At 36.8% G+C, this 20,171-nt stretch overlaps 1 protein-coding gene and 1 pseudogene across 1 annotated transcript; both read right to left on the bottom strand.

The window, feature by feature from the left end:
- Positions 1–7,126: 7,126 nt before the first annotated feature.
- LOC105420321 (putative calcium-binding protein CML25 pseudogene) lies at positions 7,127–7,414 on the bottom strand (annotated as a pseudogene).
- A 5,290-nt stretch (positions 7,415–12,704) lies between these two features.
- On the bottom strand, positions 12,705–19,818 carry LOC18430010 (putative 4-hydroxy-4-methyl-2-oxoglutarate aldolase 2). The gene is made up of 2 exons (XM_006840174.4): positions 19,442–19,818; positions 12,705–13,622 (listed from the first exon to the last, which is right to left on the bottom strand). The coding sequence occupies exon 2, from the start codon at positions 13,612–13,614 to the stop codon at positions 13,102–13,104; it is 513 nt and encodes a 170-aa protein (XP_006840237.1). The 5' UTR covers positions 13,615–13,622; positions 19,442–19,818; the 3' UTR covers positions 12,705–13,101.
- Positions 19,819–20,171: the final 353 nt, after the last annotated feature.

The raw sequence follows: 20,171 nt of genomic DNA on the forward strand, positions 1-20,171 counted from the left end.
TTGGAAGATATAAACATTTTCTGAAGAATGTATGTTAAAAAAACAACGCGAGGAAGAATTTCGAGCAAAAGCATTTATAGATAACAATTGCACTTTCACAAATCCACAGTTAAACATAATCCAAATGATGGAAAATGCATATAAACATTTTAACAGAAATGCGTAATTCAAAGGATTTCACAAAATACCCTACTGGAGTTCCAAGTAGGTCACCTATATACCCCACCAACATCCTGATGGGTCCAAACAATCCCTGCAGGTCCAAACATACCTCATCGGTACTGGATGAGTCCAAATAGCCCCTACCGGATAAATCTAAACAATCATTGCAGGTCCAAACATACCTCACTGGCATCCCGGATGAGTCCAAATAGTCCCTACCGATAACAATCACTTTCATTGAAATATCTCTACGTAGCCATTTAAACATTTTGTGCAATAATTTCTTAAAGATAACAGTTCTGAAGGACATTCTTGAAATCTAATATGATAACAGTCCAGTCTCAATAAAAGAACCCTTATGGGAATCCAAAATTAAATACAGAACTATCACAATTTATGGAATTATCAATTCGTAAATAATTATTTCATAGGCAATACTACAATCAAGTGCAGAAATATCAGTTTTTCAAATAATGAGGAAGTCATTTGCACATGAATTTTACAATGTCTAAATATTCAAAATAGTAGAAGGAAAATCTCACAATTTTACTAAAAGCGAAAATATCACATTTATTTCTAATAACTTATAGTATTTAAAATTATGAACAATAGACAGGAAAAATAAATTTATTTCTAAGAATTTACAGCATTTAAAATTCTTAACAATAAATAAAATATCACAATTTTTACTAAAAAGATTATTTTTTGAGACAATGAGATCGCTTACTTATGTGTCACTTGAGAGAGCCTACGACTGAGAGAGTTGACTGAGAAGTTTCCTAAATCATCCACCCAAAGCCTTTTCCCACAAAAATCCACAGTACAATGGGGAATCTCTACATAATACATGCACAGTCTACCTCTCGAGTGACAACAATATTCACCCTTTACGCTAAAAAAGCACTCATTGAACCTGTGCGGCCCATTGTGAAGAATGATTGAGCCAATACATTAAAAATGACCAGGACATAGCATCCCAACCAAATTCTAAACATACAATGTGTCAAAGGTAGCTTGCCTAATGTCACTACGAGGTAGATGAAGACTATTTTCTTTTGAGAGAGAGAGATTCATTGTTTTATGTTAGAGAGAGAGAACAGCCTTATAATACATAAGAGGGAGAACTTTATAAAATTTTAACACCGTTCATTGAAAGTGTCTTAATAATGGATAATGAAGTTTCTTGGGTTGTCATGTAGGGTGGTGAAGCATCTCCTTAAAATGCTTCTGTAAAAGTTGTGGACCAAAGGTCCACTTAGCAAAATGGGTCCTACATAAGGGTGTTGGAAATGCTACCCAATTGTAAGGTAAAACATTGTGCAAATGTAGTGTAGACCATAAGGTCTACACTATAAAAATAGACTTGCACCATATTAAAAAATATAAATAAATAAATAAATAAATTATTTTGAACTATTTTATTTAACAAAAAGGCTAATTGTCGTCTATGTGTTTCAAAAGACGTCTTCCCAAATATATCAAAAAAAGACAAAACGAATGGTTCTTGAGGACCAAAATGTTCATATGGATCACCACACTATGAAAAGTTATTTAAACTTTTTTTTTTTTTTTGAAAGTTTAGGATTGTTACAATATCCCTTGAAATTTTCAAGGGTATTTTGATCATTTTTTTTATTGGAAATATTTTTTTATATTTTTCGCTAGCGTGGAGGATTGGACATACAAAATTTGGGGTTAAGATAGTTTATAGAAAAATAAATAAATAAAATAGTGTAGAGACGTAACATTGTGATTGAGGCAATCTTAGCCCTCCATTCAGAATGGACGGTTAGATTAGGGGAAGTATATAAGTTTTATGTTGTAACAGAAGCATAAAAAGCTTTCTTGTGTAGAGACGTGACATTGTGATTAGGGCAATCTTAGCCCTCCATTCAGAATGGACGGTTGGATAAGGGGAAGTATATAAGTTTCTTGTTGCACGGGAAGCATAAAAAGCTTGCCCAATTTGTTTTTTATCCCGAACAAAACTTTTTTTTTTCCACTTTTTATACTAAAATATAATTTTCTAGCAAATACTCCCCAAATATAACAAGGTACATTTTTTTTGACGAAAATACCTTTTTCATACATAAAAAATTAATTTGGCCAGACATTTATGTGGGCTTACATGTGTTGCGGGACAGCCATGTACCAATTGTTGGATCCTGTTAAAGTAAAAAAAAGTGTCGAACCGCTCTTTGACATTGTTCAACCGTACTTTGAGCTTGTTACTAGACCGCTCTTTGGCAGTGTCGGACTGTAAGGGTCTATTGCCGGACTATTCTTTGTCAGTACCAGACCGCTTTGGGATATTGTTGGACCACCTTTTTTTGTGTTATGGGAAAAGTTCAGTAGTCGGTGTTAGAAGAGAGAAAGAGCATTTTGGTCCTAAAAACTATAACTTTTTGACTGAGGGTATTTGCTAGAAAAACTTGTTTTAGGGTAAATGTTGCGATAAAAACTTTGATTGGGTAAGTTGCAAAAAAAGTTGGGTTAAGGCAGGTTTTGTAACTCTCCTTACTATTCATTTACTCTTGAACAATTGTTTTGTGCAGGCTCAACCGCATTTCTACAATTCAGTTAGCATGTGGCCAACCCGCATTTTGTAGAAATGCAGGCTTGGCAATTAATATATTTTTAAATATAATTTGATCTTAATTTTTGGATAATATATAATCTTTAACATGGAGTTCATGAATATAAAAAAAATAATAAATTTTGAAAACTAAAAATAATAATTATATTAAGATATCATTTGGACTGTTAGTTACAATTGTTTTTAGATGGATGTTGTACAAATATAGTCTAGCCCGCATGAAACAATTGTTATAAATATGCAGCCCAGTCCGCAAATTGTAGAAGAACAATTGTTTCATGCGGGCTAGACCGCATTTGTACAATATGCGGTCCGGAGGTACAAAGCATCCAAACAATTGTTATAAATATGCAGCCCAGCCCCCATATTGTAGAAGAACAATTGTTTCATGTGGGAAGAACAATTGTTTCATGTGGGCTACACCACATTTGTACAATATGCGGTCTATAAAGCATCAATCTTAAAGATAGATGCAAATAGGTGGTCCATTTAAAAACAATTGTAACTAACGGTCCAAGTGTTTTTTTAATATAGTTAGTATTTCTAGCTTTTTTAAAAAAAGATTTTTTTCTGTATTCATGATCTCCATGTTAAAGATTATATATTCTCTAAAAATTAGGGTCAAATTTTATTTAAAAATTATATTTATTGCCAAGCCCAAATTTCTATAATATGCAAACTGGCCACATGCTAACCGCGTCATTTACTCTTTGGGGTAAAACACATGTTAGGCATGTTGTTTGGATCTTAAAATCTGGAATGTAATGTCTACAACTTATAAAATAATCTTAATATAGAGAACTTTTAAATAAACTCTCTATGTACTAAAAAGACAAAAAAGAGATGGTATACCATGAGACCATTTTACCTTTAGCATAGGAGGTCATAATTATTTATAGGAAAACGGTTTATATGGAGTTGAGGCTCTAAAAAATCAAATTAGAGTCCATCTCAATAATTTCACTAGACGAGGTTGTTTTGTTGCCCAAATACCTTAAAATTGATCATCTTGGCATCATGATGCATGAACATGAGAAAAAAAATGAATTTCAAGTTTTGGAAATAGTGAATCTTGTAGCACATTTTTTTACCGTCGATTTTCAAGATTATAGATATGCTCGATCAACACTATTTTCAAAGCTTTAAAGTTTATAATTAGACATGAAAATATATATTAAGGCTATCACAAAGATTTCCAATATTGAAATGCCATTTCTCAACACTATTTGAAAGTGTGATCTACTTTGATTGTTTAGAGCCTCGGCTTTATACAAACCGCACGCTTATTTATAACTATCGAATGTATAACTTGAGAGCTTGGGTGTATCACAAAGTTCCCAAAAAAACAAAAAGAATTGAACTTTAAGCTCCATCAATAAAATAAATGTAACCATCCAATTGTGACCACCTTATATCAAAGATAAAGAGTCTCATTATATACTTTTTTCCTGAAATTCCTGAAAAAAAACAAAACACTAATCCATCTTAATGGGTCTCGCACCTGCTGTCACACAAAAAAAACTTTCCGTTTTTAATGCCTACGTCTCGCAAAAAACTTTTCCTTTTTTTGAAGGGAATAAGGACACAATATGATATTAGGGGAGCACGTTAGAATATGTTTTTCACCGCTTTTGGTGTTTGACCCCAGACCACATATAACCCAACTGGTGTGTTGCAGGTGCTTCACGCGTGTCACTGGAATATTAATCAATTTAACATTATTGATATTTAATTATTATATTTATGTAGATTTAATTAGTTAGAAAATATATAAATAGTTTTATAGAAAAGATGCATTATACTTCTCTTTGTAGAAATTTAGTCAAAACATAAAAATAAAAATATTATCATACTTTATTCTAAAATCTTACATTTTATTGTGTTGCATTTTAATTACATACGATTAAAAGTAAAAGTTTTATAATGGCAAATTGTTTTATGCGGGCTGAATAGCATGACTACATATGTAGTTCACAAAATGTAAAGCATCTATCTTAAAGATGGATACAAGTAGGTCTTCCAACTAAAAACAATGGAAACTACCAAAAGTCCAAAAATCCATCTCAAAAATACATCTATTAAGAGGCCCGCATTCTACATATATGGGATTGGCTACATAGAAACCGAATCCTTTTATAATAAGAAGACAATATTGCTTTTTAATGGAATGTGGTCATATCTACATATATATTTAATGAATATAAGATAATTAACTTGTTAATAAAAATCTATTGTAACATCAAACATTTGTTTATAAACTTGTACAATTTTTGTTAAGCAACACTATTACAAAGTACAAACAATATTTCAAACTTGGTGTTCAATAGACAATTGTGTCTCCCTATATTTTTTTGTATATAAAATATGGAAGTCAGAAGTTGTAATTGAAAAATGGGAGATGTAATATTTTATCGGGGCATAAGTCTAATGTGAGGATTTTATAAAGGAAAATTGTTTCATGCAAGCTAGGCCGCATTTCTATAATATGCGGTTCAGAGATCTAAAGCATCCATCTTAAAGATGGAAGCAAATAGGTGGTCCATTTAAAAACAATTGTAACCAACGGTTCACATGTTTTTTTAATACAATTATTATTTTTAATTTTCAAATAAATTTTTTTTTTTCATATTGATGATCTTCATGTTAAAGATTATATACTCTCTAAAAATTAAGATCAAATTATATGTAAAAAATATATTATTGCCAAGCCCGCAGTTCTACAATATGCGGGCTGGCTGCATAGAAGCCGTGTCTTTTTATAAAGGAAAAAGTTTATATAAATATGCAACCTTATAATGTAGAATTACAGATGCACCTCAAAAATCCATTGGAAAAGGTAGTTTTAATGTTGAAAAACCGTTTGATTGATCATCTAGACATCGAGATGTACGACCATGAAAAATAAAAAGATTTTAAGTCTAAAAAATAGTGCATTTTACAACATGTTATCTACACCGTCCATTTTCAAGATTTTATATGTTTATAGATCTACTTTATTTTAACCATTTTTGAAATTTAAAATTTTATAACTAGATATAAAAATAGATTTTGAGATAATCGTAAAACATTTTACATCCAAATTATATACCATGATAATATTTGAAGGTGCACCTTACCTCTACAGCTACGGATGCATATGCAAACTGAACCCTTTTATAAAACTCCCAAACAAACAATCAATGTCCTTTGAATTCTTAAAACATTCCTATATTAAATCATGGGATATTAGGTGATAGAAAGTAACAAGAGCAAGAGGTAACAATCCCAAAAATTCATCAAAATCAATTTATAACACATAAAAGTTGTCATATAATAATTAAATGCAAAGTAATCATAAAATAAAATCCTTAAAAAATAACATAATCTGAAATTCATTAAAAAATAGATAACAAAAACAATCACAAAAAATTTGAAGAGCATAAAAATCAGTAATTAAATATAATCCTTCAAAAATAATGAGAAATTAAATAAAGTTAGTTATCTAATTATATTTAAAAAATTCAATAAAAAATAAACCACGTATATTATTGAAGATAGAATATCAAGTCCAATAAAAAATAAACCACATATATTATTGAAGATATAGTATCAAGTCATTGTTGGGATATGGATATCTCGGGTTCATATATGTATATATCTCTGGATAAGGTTCGGTATCTAAAAGATAGAGACCAAGTTACTTGGTCATCAAGTTATCATACTATATTTATCTCATGTAATTATGTGATTGTCCTCTCTATATATAGAGATACTTATTGATGTAAACATTTATCAAATATAATGAAGATGTAGCTGGTTGGAGCTATGGATCTTCCTGAACCATGTAAATGTTGTGTTCTCTCTCTCCATTATATGCTCCCACAAGTTAATGTTATGTTCTCTCTTCATTCTAGGCTCCCACAAATTCCCTTGTTGGTGGTGCTGCCTAGGTCTTCTTTATTAACATGTGTTTTCTCTCCATTCTATGCTCCCACAAGTTCCCTTCTTGGTGGTGCTGCCCAGGTCTTCTTTGCAGAGAGCCCATTGTCCATCTCCAATAAAAAAATTGGCATGAATATGAGGAAGAAGAGCTAGAGAGAGAAATAATACCCCGCATGTATACGAGGCATAGTGATTGCTTTCTCGGAGACTGGTTATCGCAATACCCTACCTTGCGTGTATACAAGGCATAGTGATTGATTTCTTGGAGACTGGTTATTACAATTCCCTGCATGTATACGAGCCACAATGATTGCCAACACGAGAGAATAGGATTAATCTAGAGAGAAAGACCGGTTCTAGGAGGTTGGGATTTTGGCCACATCATCATCTTCTTAACTCCTCAAAGCTGACGCTTCCATCACCGTCCAAATTGACGGTCGAGTTCAGCTAACAACAATCTTGATACGAACACTTCTCACCGAGCTTCTTCAACACCATGTGAAGCTCCTTGGCCAAAATCGAACCGTTCTTATCGAGATCGTACATCGCAAAGGCGTCTCTCAAATCCACCATGCTCGCATTGCTATCCAAGGGCGCTTTGTTGTTGATCACGACAAACTCCTCGAGCAAGATGAAGCCATCATCATCGGTGTTGGCCTCAGCCATCACCCGAGTCACCTCTTCATCAAAGGGGTTCGATCCAAGGGCTCGGAGCATCGCACCGAGCTCAACCATCCAGATCTTTCCGTCTCCGTTGCTATCGAAACCGTTTGAAAATTTTCTCCACCTCTTCCTTGTTGGCTAAGCAGAGCGAGTTGTTCACGTCCGCCACATCCATTATCGTCTCTTTCTGGCTCTCGTAGGTTGCAGGAATTTTAGATATTTGGGTATTCCTGATAGTTGGCGTGACTCGATCCTGTTTGTTCCGAATGCCTATGTTTAATGATTGAGTTTTTCATTACTCAATCCTGTTGGAGTTTTTCGTTGCTCCATCCTGTGTGATGATCGTCGAGTTTTTCATTACTTGATCCCGAAAGCATCCTGTGTGATGATCGTCGAGTTTTTCATTACTTGATCCCGGAAGCATCTTGTGTGATGATCGTCGAGTTTTTCATTACTTGATCCCCGGATCTTCCGAAGAAGACAGAAAAAAATATCATTTTCTTTTAGAAAGAGAGAGCTTCTAGAAAAAAAAAGAAGCCTCTGAAGAGAGGAGATCTTCAGAGAAGCCTCTAAAGAGAGGAGATATTCAAAGAAGAAACGTTTTTTTGGCAACTTAGTATTGTTCAATCTTCAGAGAATAAACATTTTTTTGGCAACTTAGTATTGTTCAATCTTCAGAGAAGAAACATTTTTTTGGCAACTTAGTATTGTTTAATCTTCAGATAAGAAACGTTTTTTCAGCAACTTAGTATTGTTCAACCTCCAGCTGCTGTTGTCAAAATCAAACTCCAGCTTCAAACTCCAGCTGCTTTGTGTCAAAGTATCTTGAGTTTGAGGGGGAGTGTTGGGATATAGATACCTTAGAATAGTTGGGAAATAAGGAGCAAGCCTTTCAAAAGGAATTTAGAAAATAGGAAAAAGATCTAGATTAAGCAAGTAACAAACAAAGCTAAAAATAAATAAAATGAGAGAGAAGAAAGAGTGGGCCTACTTGTATGCCCAGTGCATGAGCCCCACACCTGAGGTTAGGGTCGAGTCAGAGCATGTCGGTGTGAGGGGTCCATCCCCATTGTCTTTCATAATCCTGGGCCATAAAAACCCATTGTTGAAGTTGTGTCAAAGCCGGAGACGCCTTCGAGGAGAGGATGGACTATCATGGTCTAGGGTTACCCTCAGGGTAGTTTATAGTTGTGAGTTTAGAATCGAGAGGCCAAGTCCATGTCCTTGAAGTTGTGAGGAGGTCTAGGAAGTCAAGGTTTGGTGTACCTAGGGTTTTTAGGGTTCATGGGGGCAAAGGCAAAATCCGAGCATAAGCATAGTTTTGGGGTAAATGGCAAAATTTGGACCAAAACTCAATTTAAGGGATTCTTTTTATAGGTCAAGGAGGGATGTAACTGCCACTTGGGGAGATGGATCAGTTTGGGCTATCCACTCCCTGTGAGTGCATTTGGGTCGCATGCAACCCTCAAGGGTTGTGCATGAGCCGATACCCTGGTGGTCATTGTTTGGCACCAAATAGAGGCAATTACACAAGTTTGTCCACGAATGATGCAACTCGTGAAGGTTTAAGGTGATTATGACCCCTTCTAAATATTACTTTATTTTTTTTCTTGGGTCAAATTTAGGGTTTAAGTTAATTAAGGTGGTCAAACGTTGATTACAGGCTAAACCAGGCTGAGGGCTCCTAACCTAGGTTTTTACAGCAGATTTAGAAGATGTTATGGGTGGGTTTAGGCTAATTAGCTAGGTTTTAAGAGTTGGTTAGCCTAATTAAGCAGGTTTATCTAATGGGATGAACTATTTAGGCAAGTTTAAGGTTTCCTATGTGTTTAGGGCTAAATATTTAGGATATCTCTAATGGTGCGGATTGCTATTGGATTTTTAGATTGTTCCTTTTGGTGTATGGAATATGGGGTTGTGGTACATTGGGATGTATTGCACTAGTGTGGTCTCTAGTGCAATTTAGGGTAGGGATGGCATATTTGGATGAGGCAAAAGCCAACAAGTTTTTGGTTATGAAAGGCTTCTAGGTCTACTCCATGTGGTTTGGGGTTGTGAGTATCTGCGAATTGAATTAGTTAGAGGGGGTGTATACAATAAGATCAATAGATAGGCCTTCGATTTCGTTGTGCTCATGAAATGTGTTTAAAATTGTGCAGTTTTCTGAAAAAATATGTGATTATGAGAAGAGATGGAAGTATAGAGTCCAGTGGGCCTTCTTGGAAGTACATGAACGGCCTATGAGGAGTGGGATGTAGGTTTTGAACCATAGTTATTGGGAGTGGGAGAGGGAACAGCTTCGGTTTCGCGAGCGGGAGAGTCAGATTGAGAGCTGTCTAAAGCTTCAGAGCTCAGGGAGAGAGTTTTGGTGAGAGCAAAAGTTACCGATCGAGATCCCTTATGAACAGGGAGAGCGTTCCCAATACATTGGGATCGAAGTCCTTATTTAACGTGGAATGTGTTCTATGTGAAATGGGATCGTGTTCCCATGCTCATTAGGATCATGCTCCGAGACAACATAAACGGGATTCTATTTAAAGTTGAGTCGCACCCCATCTTAGAAAAATACGTTTCTATTTGAAATGGATCGAGCTCCATTCAAGGTTGGATCGCATTCCGCTTAACTTGGAGCCAATCTCCACCTATCCTCTCTCTCTCTCTCTCTCTCTCTCTATCTCTCTCTCTTGACCGGACATTCACCACCTCTTCAACCTCTGCACCCCTAATCCAATGGAACCATCTGCCAAAATGCACCCCTCTCTCTCTAACTTCATAAACACATTTGTTTGACTTCACAGTGAGTGGAGTCTTTATGTCTTCTCAAAAAGCACAACAACAACAAAAATCTACATACCCATCTCAACCTTACTGGCTAGCAGTTGGGGACCTCCATGGCGATCTCCAAAAGGCCAAACAAGCTCTGAAAATGGCTAAAATCTTCGATTGAAAACTATTAATTGGATTGTAAGCAACTCCATGGTTGTAAAGCTTGGTGATATTCTTGACAGAGGAGGAGAAGAGTTCAAGCTCCTTTATTTTTTTAGAAAAACTCAAGCAAGACGCAAAGAAATCAAATGGGAAGCTGCTAATTTTACAGGGAAACCATGAAAGCTATAATATACAAGGAGATTTCAGGTATGTTATAAACGTTGGCCTTGACGAATTCAAGAATTGGGGTGACTGGTTTTCGATAGGAATTCAAATGAAAAAACTTTGTAAAGGATTGGAAAAACAAATTAACATTTTTAAGGGACTACTCAAAAATTACCCATCTAGAAATAAGCTAGAATAGCTGCTTTGACTCTGGGAGGCCCAATTTCTATGAGTTTTTTAGCTAATAACCTGCTATTTTAATGGCGAGTGGCTCTGTTTTTGTTCATGGTGGGATCCTCCCTAAGGATGGAGTTCCAGGAACGTAGGGATCGTGATTCTAAAATTATGGGAGCGGGGATCTAATTTGTTTGGGAACGTATTCTGTGGGACAGTGGGAGCAAGATCCGTGCGGTAGTGGGAGCGAGCTCTGTTGTGAATGGGATCGAGAATCCTAAAAATAGGAGCGAGCTCCCAAAAAGTTGGAAATGGGCTCCGAATGAGATCTCGGCCACGAAGCGTTGGAGTTGGGTCCTGGAGCGGAAGTGCCACCCTAGTTGGGAGCTCCCGGTAACTATGGTTTGAACCTCTAAGGAAAAGATAATATGGGGTTTTGAATAACTTCATATTGAGATTGGCTCCGAAGTGGATGAGTGATCACCCCACCCCAATTCTTTTTTTTTTTTTTTGACAAATTTCACCCCAATTCTTTTCCGATGTCCTTGCCGATTAGGACCACAGGTGGTAATACTGGGAGTGTTTTTTTGTTAGGCTGCCCCTTTGGCATTCAAGCCTCGGTGGGGTCCTTGGAAAAGGAGACCAAGCTTGGTGATGCTTAAGCGCCAAATTGTATAATCGGGATCATTGGATGAGGCCTCGACCTCAATAATTGCCCCTACTATGATGTTGTCTCCCATCATGGGAGTGGATACTCCAATCCCAAGAGGTGAATTACCTTGGTCATGGAGGACCTCTGTTGTGGTAATGTCATTGAGCTCTTGGTCCCAATTAGGTGGGACCTCTTTTGCGGTAATGTCATTGACACTTGGTCCCCATTAGGTGGGTTGTTGATTGGGTGCTCGAGGTTAGTCCTTGAAGCAGATCTAGGTCTCTCTGTATTTTTCTTGGACGGGTTTTGGGAGTTCAACATGAGGTGCACTTCTATCCTCATCATGAACAGTAAGGTGGCCCTCAATAAGGGTCGAGAGAATTTGTTTAACAAAAAAAAAAATGTTTAATTCGCACTCCTCGAATGAAGTAAATTCATGAAGCTCAAATTAAGTTAATTTATGAAGGACAGGGTTTAGGATAATCAGAGATACACGTATTGTACGGATTCACAGCCGTCCAAGATGCATTTTGGATTCAAAGCTGTAAATGAAATTCTTTGGACAATCCATTTCAATTCTTCAACTATCACAAAATTTGCACCATTTTTGGGCTCCAAATTTATTAATTTGAGACCTAGATTTGCAATGAACTGGAACAGGGCGCTGACTCACCAAAAACTTTACCCTTCATCAATCCTTATAATTAATGGCATAAAGCATGAGGGTGCTGTAGACAATACCACAAATTACAAGTACATACTAGTATTGGACGCTCCACTTTTTCATTTCGGTTTGCAAATGGAACAATATTCAAACGCGCCTCACGCTCTGCTCCATGATGTGTTAGGGCCAGTAGATCAGGGGTAGTAATGGGCTGGGTGGGCTGGCCTGGCCTGGTTGGCGAGACCCTAATTATGACCTGGGCCACAAAACATTGTTCGAGGACTGGGTCTAAGCAGGCATGACCCGAGTGTTATTTTTTTCATCTTTTTTTTGCTTTGTTTTCTTTTAATTTTCCCTGGACCACTCCCGTCCAAATAGGGCAGATCCTTGCCTGGGCTGGCCCATTGCCAGCCCTACATTAGATCAAACTTCAACATTCCTAAATCAGGAACTCTAGTTCCTTTGAAGTTACACATCGACACTAATGTCCATAAATTAACCAAATGAATCATTAGCATACCCATAGCAAAAGAATGGTTAAAAACCCCTTAAATTCTTTATCAGGTCAATATCATTTTATCATTCCAACGGTCATTCATATCCTATTATCTGAATACTCTGCATAAAATTTCATTACCATGGCAAACAGTTAAAATAGAAGTAGCATCCAATTTCTCTGAAAAAGATCCACAAACACTCAGTCAGATAAAATAAAAGGGGCACTAGGAAAAGCCCAAATGTTATTGTTTTGACGCAACAAAAAGAGAAAAGGAACCCCATTGATCTTGAAGCTATAATAAATTGAGGCAAAAGGCACCATAGTACTTTATGAGAGGACATCCCCCTCAACTCCTGTCCCACATCATACAATAGTGAGACATCCCTTACATCATTGACTTCAATATAAATACCAAGGCTTCTAAACCTTTGGTATAAGAAACACAAACCACAATTTTCCAAATGAAAAATACTACAAAGCCGAAGCAACACTGTTTTTATTCTTTTTTTCTTTTGTCCTCGTTGTGAAGCACACCTATTCCTTTCTCACGTAAAAGACAGTAAAAATACCTACTTCTTTAATGCGGGTTAACCAACAATAGCAAGCAAAACATCCATTACAACAATAGTACGACACACACCATAAACACCTCCCTCCACCGGCTAAAGCAACATTCGTCAAACAGTTAACTCCATTCGTGAGATCAAAATCCCATCGGTATCCGCATACAACCACTCTCCATCGCAAATCCTTGTACCTGCAATGGTGATGGGCACATGCCTCTCTCCAATTCCCTTCTTGTTGGCTTTCACAGGATGAGAACCAAGGGCCCTCACCCCAATATCACACCCATTAATTTCATCTACGTCCCTTATGCAACCATTTACTACTATACCCGCCCACCCATTGTTTTGGGCCTGTTGAACAGGATTGCCACCCAAAATAGCACATCGCATGCTTCCACCTCCATCAACAACAAGGACACGGCCATTACCCTTCTCCTCCAAGAAATCACGAACCAACACATTATCCTCAAAAACCTTGATGGTCACTATGGGACCTGAAAAGGCCTGGCGCCTGCCATAGATTTGGAGGACTGGGTGGAGAGCACGAAGCTCACCACTCGATATGAGCAATGAGTTTGAGTCGCAGAGCTCGGCTGTTGCCAGTAGCGAGCTTGAGGTAGCCATGGATGTTGCTGCATAATAAAAGAGAGTTCTAGATGGGTCACATGATGTGCGCACCCAAACAAACATCAAGAGAATTCACTATAATACAATGGAATATGGAGAATGATATTCCATTGGGATCATCATAGTCCCAAGGATAGTAATGAAGAGCGAAAGGGACCCACCATTAGAATCTAGTGGGCTACAAGCTTATATAGAAACATTAGACTAGATGGGAGTACACTACATTTTCTTTGTGTTTTCACTATTTCTACATGGGCATCTGTTTCTTGCTTTTATCCACAAACTTCAGTGTAACAATAAATGCCACAATATTTGAACTATGGGCTCAGAGACAATTTTCAATGTCCTAATTATGCAATAACTCAATTAAATATCAAACCTTGCAAGAGATTTAAAGAGAGGAGAAAAAGGAAACTGTTTATCAACAAAACAACAAAACAAATTAACTCTGAAACATATGCTTGAATCTGTAATCCTATCGGCCACCTAATTGGACTCATTTAAATGTTATTTGGACAAAAGAAGAACACTTTGAGAAAAGTATACAAGCTTTAACCTCCACGTATGATGCCTCCCTTTCTGGGCCACATCATTGAACTAGTATGATGCCTTCCTTTCTGGGCCACATCATTGAACTAGGATGACGCCTCTTAATGAGATGGGGTACCTAACTGAGGCAACCATCATCCGAGGAGCAAACTTTTCACTTGTGTCTGATCATGGTGCTTTAAGTTGAATTTAAAAAATCTGAGTGTTATCTATGAAGGTGTTTTCATAATTAAGTTGTTTTCGGCTTCAAATCTTTAGTTAAAAGCATGTGACTGATAATGGTGACAAATTCTAAGACTAATTTCATTGTTTTATATTATTTAATTGTCAAGATGTAGATTTGTCATTTGCCGAGTTGAAATCGAGATTCACATGAGTCCTCGTATTGTGCGTAATTAGGATTCGGATAAGTTTATTTATTGAATTGGAGTGGGGATGTTTACTAGTTTTAGGAATGGAATTCTAGGATTTCGTAGGAAGTTTAGGGCTTTATATGTTTATGAATAAAGTAACATGTCCATTGTAAGGAGGATGGCTTTTTTATTGAAATTACAACAGAACTTTTTGAGTTCTAGAGCTATGGGGCTCAATTAATGGTTATTTATCATTTGAGTATTTCTAGCCCCACCCAATTATTGCAGCAAAAAAGTAGTAGACCAGCAGGATCAACCACGCCGGATTAGAGATTTGATAGCCGCACGAGTTCTTTGAGACCCAAGTTGTGCAATCATATTATACTTGACTCATAGGTTGGACAAACTGATAGATCAGGTGATCCATTGAGTTATAGACCAGGAAGCATGTCTGGTAAGTATGAGCAGCATGTGATCAGCACTGTCTACCCAAGACCTCATAGATATTTTCCAAAAACTTTAGAAGAGAATCTAGATGTGGGTGTCTTTTCATATTGCAAGATTGAATCACCAATAATTGGTAAGCATATTATGGGGATCCAAAAGAAGGGAAAGACAAAGAAGTGAGTCATCCTTATCCCCCATTTTTATTAAAAAAAAAAAACCTGGGCGCTGGGCACCCACGTTGAGGGGCATTTCCGCCCGTGGGAGGGCACAGGCCCTGGGCGGCCACCCAGGGCTTGGTGCTGGGCGCCCTCCTAGGTGGGTTCCCTAGCACCTAGGTGGCCGCCTAGGGGCAGGCTGCCTAGGCCTGGGTGAGGCGCCCAGGCTCTCTAGACCGCCTAGGCACTGGCCCCTCTGGACCACCTAGGCACTGGGCGCTCCACCTTTTAGAACACTGGTAAAGATAATCAACTAACCATGGCTTGTAATCTACAAACTAACCACATGTTTTAGTTTTTTTAGAAAATTGGAACTTGTTCTAAAGGTTTGTCAAATTTTTTTATAATGGCAGATAGAGCCCCTATATTCCGAAAAGGATTCCCTTGGTCATTCCTGAGATATCTCCAAACCCCTCCTTCATAGCATGGAGCAGCATACAGCTGGAAAATCATTCACCACCACTACTGTCTTCCTATATGAATGTTATATATGAAGCACTAGACAGGCCTGGCAGCCATGTCCAACTGGCCATTGTAGAGAGAGTGCGAGAGATATGAAAACTGCTATAAGTTCAAATAATTGTCATTTTCTGTAAATGTACTTAAAGAGTAAAGAATTTTCTTAGTTCTCTTATGTAATTGTACATTTGAGGCACCTCAAAAATCAAAATCATCATAACAACCTCCTGTAGAATGACAAGGAGATTGTCGCACACTGACAAATAAATCTGAATACAAGTTCAATTTAACGTCAGCCTACTGCAAATAATATTAGTCCATCGATAAACATTCCAATTATATATATGCTCAGAAAAAGTCGCAAGCAACTTCTTTCTCAAGCTGCACTCATCCAACTCAGATTACATGCCAACGTTCTTAAATTCTTTAGTTGAGGTGAGCTACAGACAGTTACTAATTGGGTAAATTACCTTAGTCCCTATGATATAATTCAGCTAACCTTGAACATTTGAAATGAAATTCCCTATCAAGTTCTAGATATCAATTCAATCTTCTAGTAAAATAACATTTTCATCAAAACATAGCACATATATGAGTTTGTGTTTGAGAGACAATGTAGAGAGCAGAGCAGTGTACTACGTATTCTTTATTCTTCAATGTAAAATCAACGGACCTGTTTTGTCAATATATTCCAGGTATTGCATAATATTTTTTTTTTTATAAAATTTTATCACTTCTATTATTTTTTAACTATTTGAATTTTCCCTATTTCTAAGTATTTTTCCCGAACATAAATGAGATTTCACGAGCCCTCTTGTGGACATGGGCAAGACTCAAGTGAGTCCACTTGGACACGCCTGAGTTGAATCCTAAGCACGAGTTGAGTAATTTAACAGTACTCGTAACAACATGTGCCCCCTGTAGGTCACCCAACGCCTAATTTTTCGGGCATATTTATTAGTGTTTGTTCTCATCCCATTTACGCTTGGAGGTGCATCACTGTAGCTAAGATTGCTAGCAGTGTTGTTTCGGAATACATTGCGTAAGTGATATCGTTAACAACGTGTTGTACAATGAGTTGTTCACTTTTCTAGCATTTTAGTATTTTACCTTCAGTGGTATCTCTACCTATGGTACTCAGGCTATGAAGCATAGGAGGTACAACTATGTGGAGTGATTGAAGGCTTGACCCATGGTTGTTTCTTCAAAACTTTCAAAATTAATTTAGGTCTGATTCACTCAATTTATGTGGGTGAATTAACTTGAGGTACCCTAATTAAAACACCTTGAAGTTTGGTTAAAGGGCAAAATGGGAGAAGTAGGATGACACAAACATGACTTTTCACATTCTTTCTAACTTCTTGAAACATGTGCTTACTTTTTCCAATCTAGGCCACTGTTTCATTTGTATCTAGAAAAACAGGTAGACCCAAGTCTCAACTGTTTTTCAGGCTCCATAAAATCACATTGGGTTCCCATGCTTCCTTGAGCAGAAAAAGAACTTCATGTGTTTTTGTTTTTGGCTTTTCACTTATCTTCTTTAGATTTGTTGGACTTTCATTGAAGAACAGAACACAAGAAAAAGTGGGGAAGTGTTCTCCAAAATCACAAAATGACTCTTATTGCCTCAAACCTCAGTTGTAACCAGATTTTGTCTTTTTGATCATTAAACAAGAATTGTGATGCAGCCTCTGGCTAGGACAAGTCGTGCTAACGATATTGTGCAACTTGTTATGCAGGATGTTCTTAATAAAATGTTTTACGACAATTGATAAGTACCCAGGAGTGGCAAAGAATAAGTGGTATTGGTATTAGTACAATAGAGGGTGAGTTTCCTATACATTTTATTAAAAGAATGAGTTAAGAGGTCTCCAACGATTTTGGAATGTTTTATATAGAATCAGTACATTTTCATATTTACCATCCTATCTATTTGCAGATTTCACCACCATATATGCAATATTGGCTATCGGCAATGCTTCATGTGATCTCTATATTGACTTTCCCTCTATAATCTATCAAAGGATTGAAAGTTAATGAAAAAATAAGTTCACGAGAACTAACTAGGCCATCTACAAACATGATGAACATGATTCAAGAAAAATAAGACAGGGAAGACAGAAGCCATCAGTAACTGTAAATGAAATCAAGAGGATCACATGACATGATTTCAACGTGGGCTTCATTAAACTTTAGAGTTTTCAATTACAGAAGCATTTATCATGAAAATATCCAGAAGCAATGTCATTAGCAAAATGTCAAAGATCTCTTCCACAGTTCCAAGAACCAGGGAGAATGGAAGTCCTAAGCAGTTCAGCTCCAGCCATAAAGCTACATTCCTTTAATGTCAAATCAATGTTGCAAACCATGTCTCTAAAATCAGAAAACACGAAAGCCTCCATAACTTCACCAGTAACCATCAATCTCTAGACGCCAAACTGCTCCCATGTGCATCAAAAACAACAAATGATGATCCATAGCAAAATCTCTAAATAGAGTGGGATACACAAAAGATAATCTCTTTCATCAAAGTGAATCATAAACGAGACAAGGACGGGGAGATTGAAACATTATACAGGCATGACAAGAAGACCCAACCTCCATATCAATCAAATCTGAAGAAGGGCTAAAATTATACATGATATAGTGATCAATTACTTTTCCTAGAACCCAACAAGCTCATGGAATGTAAAATGTAGAACCATAGAATCATAAACCATGATCTATGTGGGCATGACACACAGTGAATTGTGTGAGTCAGCAATAAGATCTGAAGAAATCATGGCTGGAAGAACCAAAGAGCAGTACCAATCACAAAATCAAGGCAACACTAGGATCACAATAATGGTTGTGGCTTGAAGAGCATAAGAGCAGTTCCAAGAAAATGAGCCATCACACGAGAAGTAAGAAAAGTGCAACTGATTTACCTTATCTTTATGCAGCAACAGAATGCACAATTGATTCAAATGAAAATAAGGGATCACAAGGTAATTCTCAAAAGATAAAAATGTCTTATTAATAGAAAAAGAGAGACAAAGTCCACTGATACAGAAAATATACAATGTTAAGATTTAACGAATCCTAGAGATGAGTATAGTGGCACCAAATAGAGATTACATCTAACCATAGAACACAATAACCTTAAAAACTGAGAAGCCATTTCCAATAGCAAATCAAAGGAAAAAAAGAGGCAAACCAAGAGTAATGTTGCAAATGAAGGAGGAAGTTGCATAACTCTACACTCCGTGACCTTAACTCCAGATACACCATAGATATCTAATAAATTACAAATTCAATAAAGAATCTAAAGATCCAATTCATTCAATAGAACAATGAATCAAAAGGAATAACCAAATCAACTACCCAACCGCAAACAATTTACAGTGAGTTCAAAAAATACCCTACTAAAGACACAGATCAGAAGCTCATATACTCTCCTATCACTAAAAATAAGAACCCACATCTTATAACTACGTATAAAATAGCAAACCAACGAATGCACTTCAGCAAGAAAACGGATGCGCTAACGCGCCCCTTGCTTCTTGCTTTCGAGCTATGACTGGGAAAGAACATGTAACATTACAGGCAAGGAGTTTCCAACTTCAAATGATGGGCCAGAAGCGCAAATCATAATATCAGAGCAATCTTAGAAGAACAAGCAATGCTCAGACAAACTAAATACAACATAAAAAGTTCAAGTATTCAAATCAAGAAAACCATCCATGAACTGATGACATAAAAGACACTTGCAGTAGTTTTAGAGAGAGATGGCATAGAATTGGACTGCACAAGGACAGATACCTTATGAAATGCAGAAGCCCTGATCTGATCAGAAGATGTTGAATTTCATGAGTGGAAGGCAGACCCTAAAATGGATGGAGAAGATGGAGTGAAGTAGCAGCCCTTCCATTTAATTTATCCTGAGTGTAAAAATGGGGACCCGAAATTGACTGTTGTGTCTGATATCCATATATTAATTCTTGGTGGCATTAACTTTATCTTCGGGTTCCATGGTGCGATCGGACAGCAGGAGAGAGAAAATTGAGGAGCGATGTAAGTGCCCAGAGAGAAAAAGAGCGAGGGAGGGAAAATTGTTTCATGCGGGCTGGACCGCATTTCTATATTTTGGAGTATCAGATGGATGCGAATGGGTGATCCATTTAAAAACAATTGGAACTAACGGTTCAAATATTTGTTTTAGAGTAATAATAATGTGAGACCTTCTTAATTCATGTATGTAAGATTTTAAAAAGATCGTCATTAAATTTGACACAGATATCTAGTAATCACATAAACGTGGAACTTGATTTTTTAAAAAATTTGTGTCAAATTTAACGGTGATCATTTGAAATCCTACACATATAAGTGTGGGAGGGTTTCATAAGATCATTACTCTTTGTTTGTTTTAATATCATTATTATTTTTTATTTTTAAATTTTTTTGGGCCTAGTTCTATGAGTCCAAGCCTCCATATGTAGAAATACGGGCCTCTTAATAAATTTATTTTTGAGATGGATTTTAAGATTTAATT

This window comes from Amborella trichopoda, chromosome 6 (genome assembly GCF_054954075.1).
Source record: "Amborella trichopoda isolate Santa Cruz 75 chromosome 6, AtrichopodaSantaCruz75HAP2 v2.0, whole genome shotgun sequence".
NCBI lineage: Eukaryota > Viridiplantae > Streptophyta > Magnoliopsida > Amborellales > Amborellaceae > Amborella > Amborella trichopoda.

Coding starts and splice junctions, on each gene's coding strand:
- LOC18430010 (XM_006840174.4), bottom strand. CDS start 13,614: ATGGCTACCTCAAGCTCGCTACTGGCAACAGCCGAGCTCTGCGACTCA.